Below are 4,136 nucleotides of genomic sequence, written 5' to 3' on the forward strand. Positions count from 1 at the left end.
TGCCATTGGTGACTCCATTGTTCCAGAATTCCAAAACAAAGAGAGCAAAGCTTCTAGGCTTCTGTATTCAGCAGGCCTACTTCTAAAAAATTGTTTTACTAGTAGGGAGGGGGCCCTCTTTAATCATCTTGAGCAATGCCAACAGTGACAAAAAGAGCCTAGTCGTGTGAGGAGGCAAAAAGCAGTGATGTCGATGGAACAAGAACAACTCCCAAAGATAGATAAAGCATATGCTTAAAGGCATTGAAATTGGAGAACAACAGCTAAGGGTGCTACCCCTTCATCGCAGGGAGTGAAGTGGGGATGTGCAGTGAGTTCTCGGAGCTGAGGAATTCAACTGGGAGTTATGAAAGTGGCCCGCATTGGATGGGGGTACTTGAAGATCTGGAATTCCAGCAACTTCGTAGGTGGAAACTGAGAGTGAAGATTTCTTTATTATTTTTAATTTACACGCACACTTGGGTTGTAGCATCTAACCCCTGCCCCCTGTAGAAGCTCGGCAGGCAGGGTTTCTGAAGTTTGCGTCGTTACAGCACTCAGTCAGCAGAACAGAAATAGTACCCAGGACATGGATGGACAGTGAAGGCCTTATCTCTCCTGCGGTTCAAATTTTAGGTTAAAAAGGTAAGGATATCATCTAAAGAAGACGGAAAAATAAGCTCAAGAGACCTCTGACAGAAAAAGAGCATGACGATGAAAGAAGTATGTCTTTTATGGCAATAATCAAATCACCTCAGGAGCAGGAAACTACATTCAAAACACATCTCCCTGCATGCAGGCCTGATAATAAACCAGCAGGCAAAGTATAAGCAAATCCTGCAGCTAGGAAAAAGGCAAAGTCAAAAATGAGCCGGGGAAAATTTGCATCTATAGGGAGGTATTTTCTTGCATGAGACAGTAGTGGGACCTGGAACCTACTCACTATCTGGAAATTATTACAGAGATTCTGAGTCTGTGTCCAAGAAGATACTTGGGAGGGGAAGAATGGTGCCCCTCCAACTCACTGGCTTCTTCGTAATCCTCTGGGTGCTTGAATCGTTGACAGCAATTGTGCAGAGCAACTCAATTTTTGCAGTGCTGGGCAGAGTGGGTGCCAGCCAGAGGGCTGTCATCATCGATGGACTTGATTCTCACCTGCCTGGGTATCTGCTGCTTCTGTCTACAGTGGGTGTCCGTGCGGAACAACTGTTGCTCCAATTTTAACCCTAACTATGTATTTTGTTATTTATTGGTCACCTGGGAGTTTACTAATACTCTTACTGGTTAACCAGCTTGCCTGCTGTCTTCCACTGTGTCAAAGTCTCCTCCCTAACCCACCCCAGCTTCCTCTGGCTGAGGCGGAGAATTTTGAGGTTCGTTCCTTGGCTGTTGCTGGATTCTCTGTTGATTTCTTGTGTGTCAATCCCCTTCTCAGCTGTTAGGAATTATATGAATGGGCACTTAGTCACCATGGGGCATTTCTCTACAAACAGCACTAGGGTGGAGAGACTTAAGACGTTTCACCTGTATTTTACCATCTCTTATGCAATGGTCACATTGGTTATTCCTTTCCTCCTGTTCCTGGCCTCCACCGTCTTGCTCATGGCCTCCCTGTTCCAACCCGTGGAGCAGAAGAGAGCCACAGCACTGGCCACTACAGCTCCAGTGTGGAAACACACGCCACCGCCCTGAGCTCTCTTGCCATCTTCCTCATTTCCTTCACCTCTTACTTGCTGACCCTACTCATCTCTATTATGAACATCTCATTGGATAAAAGGTCCTGGTTCTGGGCCTGGGAAGCTGTCATCTATGCTATAGTCTCAATTCACTCCCGTTCACTAATGCTGAGCAGCCCTAAATTGAAAGAGGTTTTAAAGATAAGGGGCTGGGGCCTAGAGGCTGCCTGGGGCACAGGGTACAACAAGACCCCTGGGCAAATGGGCATTGGCATTGACACAACTAAGGCCAATAACCAGCATTGCTCTTACAGTCCCCCATGTGATAGTGATACACCATAAATCCAAGCCACATTCTCCTTCAGCCCCACAGCCATCCATCTCTAATCAATCCTCTCTCCATTCTATGACACTCCTTTACTTTCCACAATCACCAAGTTGGTCCCAACTTTCTCATGACTTACCTATATCTCCAAAGTCCTGTCTACCCCTGGAATCTGACTCCCAGTGTACTGTACACAAGAGAGCCAAAATCCTGATGCCCATAGAACATTTTTATTTTATCCTTTTCGTGACTGCCAATTACTTTCCACATTAATATGAATCCCTTCCCCACAAGAATTTATTGCCCACACCCTGAATGCTCTCCATGCCAACCCCTCAATCCCCTTTCCTAACTTTAGTCAAAAAAAGGTCTTGCCATCTCTCTCTGTGCTACTTCTGAACCTTTATCCAATGACATAAATTTCCTTGTTTCTCTACCAAACACTGTCCCTTCATTCCTTTAAAACTCAAGTCAAAACTTAACTCTTGTTTCATTTTCGTTCACAAGGCACTACACTCTTCCCAGAATAGCAGACTACTTCCGAAGCCTGGGTTTATCCTTGAACCTCCCCAAATATTGGTAACCTAATTGGATCAATTGTATATGGTTTCCAATGGCTGGATTCTTGCCTCTCTATTGTACTACAAGTTGGAATGAACTTTCTAGGAAGATTCCTAAATTGCAGCTTAGCTGGTTTTGGACACATAACCCAAGTGTCAGCTGGGAACTCTTCTTACTTTGTAAGATCTGAGTTATATTGTCTTGAATTTTCTATTCTTTTCTATCTGTGCTCTGTCATAGTCCAAAGCCCTCTTCAAATGGATAAGAATATGAGAACTATGAGAAACAAACTGAGGGCCTCAGAGGGGAGGGGAGGTGGGGGAATGGGATAGGCCGGTGATGGGTAGTAAGGAGGGCACGTATTGCATGGTGCACTGGGTGTTATATGCACAACTAATGAATCATCGAGCCTTGCATCGGAAACCGGGGATATACTGTATGGTGACTAACATAATAAAGTAAAAAATCATTATAAAAAAAAATTATTGAATTGTACACATTAAATGGGTGAATTGTGATACGTGAATCATATCTCAATAAAGTAGTTTATTTAAAAAGCCCTCCAAAAAAAAAAAAAAAGAATATGAGAACGGCATAGTCCTCAATTGAAAATCACCTATAGGACTTTCCCGTTCTCTAGAAGCCCTTTCCAGCCTCCTCAATCCCACAAATTTCTCTCATTTTCCTTGCAAGACCCAGTCCCACCTTCTTCCCATGACATCTCTTTCATCATTTCTCTCCTCTTCACCCTCACCCACTAGCAACAGAGTGTCTTGGCAACAGCCAACTCTCAGGCCTTTGAGCCTCAGCTTCCAACTGCTCCAGGCACTTATCAAGGTATTTTTTTCCTAAAGACAGCTGCATCTCTCAAGGCATTCTGGTGCCAGAGCTTTCACCTTTTATATAAATTGGGCTTGTTTAATGAACTGAAATTCTGGCTCTTCATTAGAAGGCTGAAACACTTCCTGAGAGAAAACCATCCAATGACGGAAAGAATGCAAGTATCTCAAGCTAGACTGTGAATGAAAGACTTAGTCCCTGGAAGGGAATGGAAATTCTCATCGGGTCTTGGTCTATCACTCCAATTTGTCTCCCAGTCAAGCCATCCCTTGAATTCATATTTGCAAAATAGAAGTATGACCTGAAGGACCACTTTTACCAGAGACTCTGTGCCATTCAGCCTACCTCAGCAGCACTGCTACCATTGCCCAAAAAGGGCAGTGAAGTCTATCTTACCACTTCACAGCAGTGCCCGAGAGGCCTTGGCATTTCCCAAGCTCTGAGGTTCAACTACGGTAGAAGGTGGCTGGAACCTGATGGGCGCCATAATATCTGGAGAGCACAGTCATAACCCAATGAAGGTGGACTGAGAAGAAAAAAGGAAAATAAGAAGTAGATATCAACATTGTGTTATCTGACCAGATACCTCCAGTAATACTTGGGAATCTGGTGGGGAGTTGAGTTGCAAGGGTTTAGGATCCCAACAGAATAGGTGGGACAAGAGCCAGTAAAATTTGAAATACTGCCATTGGTCAATTGTAGTATCCACATCTTGCATGTTGTAAAATCTCAGAAAGCTGAAAAAAATGAAAAAC

At 44.0% G+C, this 4,136-nt stretch overlaps 1 protein-coding gene across 1 annotated transcript; it reads left to right on the top strand.

The window, feature by feature from the left end:
- Positions 1 to 984: 984 nt before the first annotated feature.
- Positions 985 to 1,997, top strand: TAS2R16 (taste 2 receptor member 16). Its single transcript, XM_045792164.2, is given in 4 exon segments — positions 985 to 1,082; positions 1,084 to 1,250; positions 1,253 to 1,611; positions 1,614 to 1,997. Coding segments are annotated over 4 exon segments (1,008 nt in total).
- The last annotated feature ends 2,139 nt before the right edge of the window (positions 1,998 to 4,136 follow it).

The sequence above is a fragment of the Ursus americanus genome, chromosome 3 (assembly GCF_024610735.1).
Source record: "Ursus americanus isolate L20-20 chromosome 3, mUrsAme1.1.p, whole genome shotgun sequence".
Taxonomy (NCBI): Eukaryota; Metazoa; Chordata; class Mammalia; order Carnivora; family Ursidae; genus Ursus; species Ursus americanus.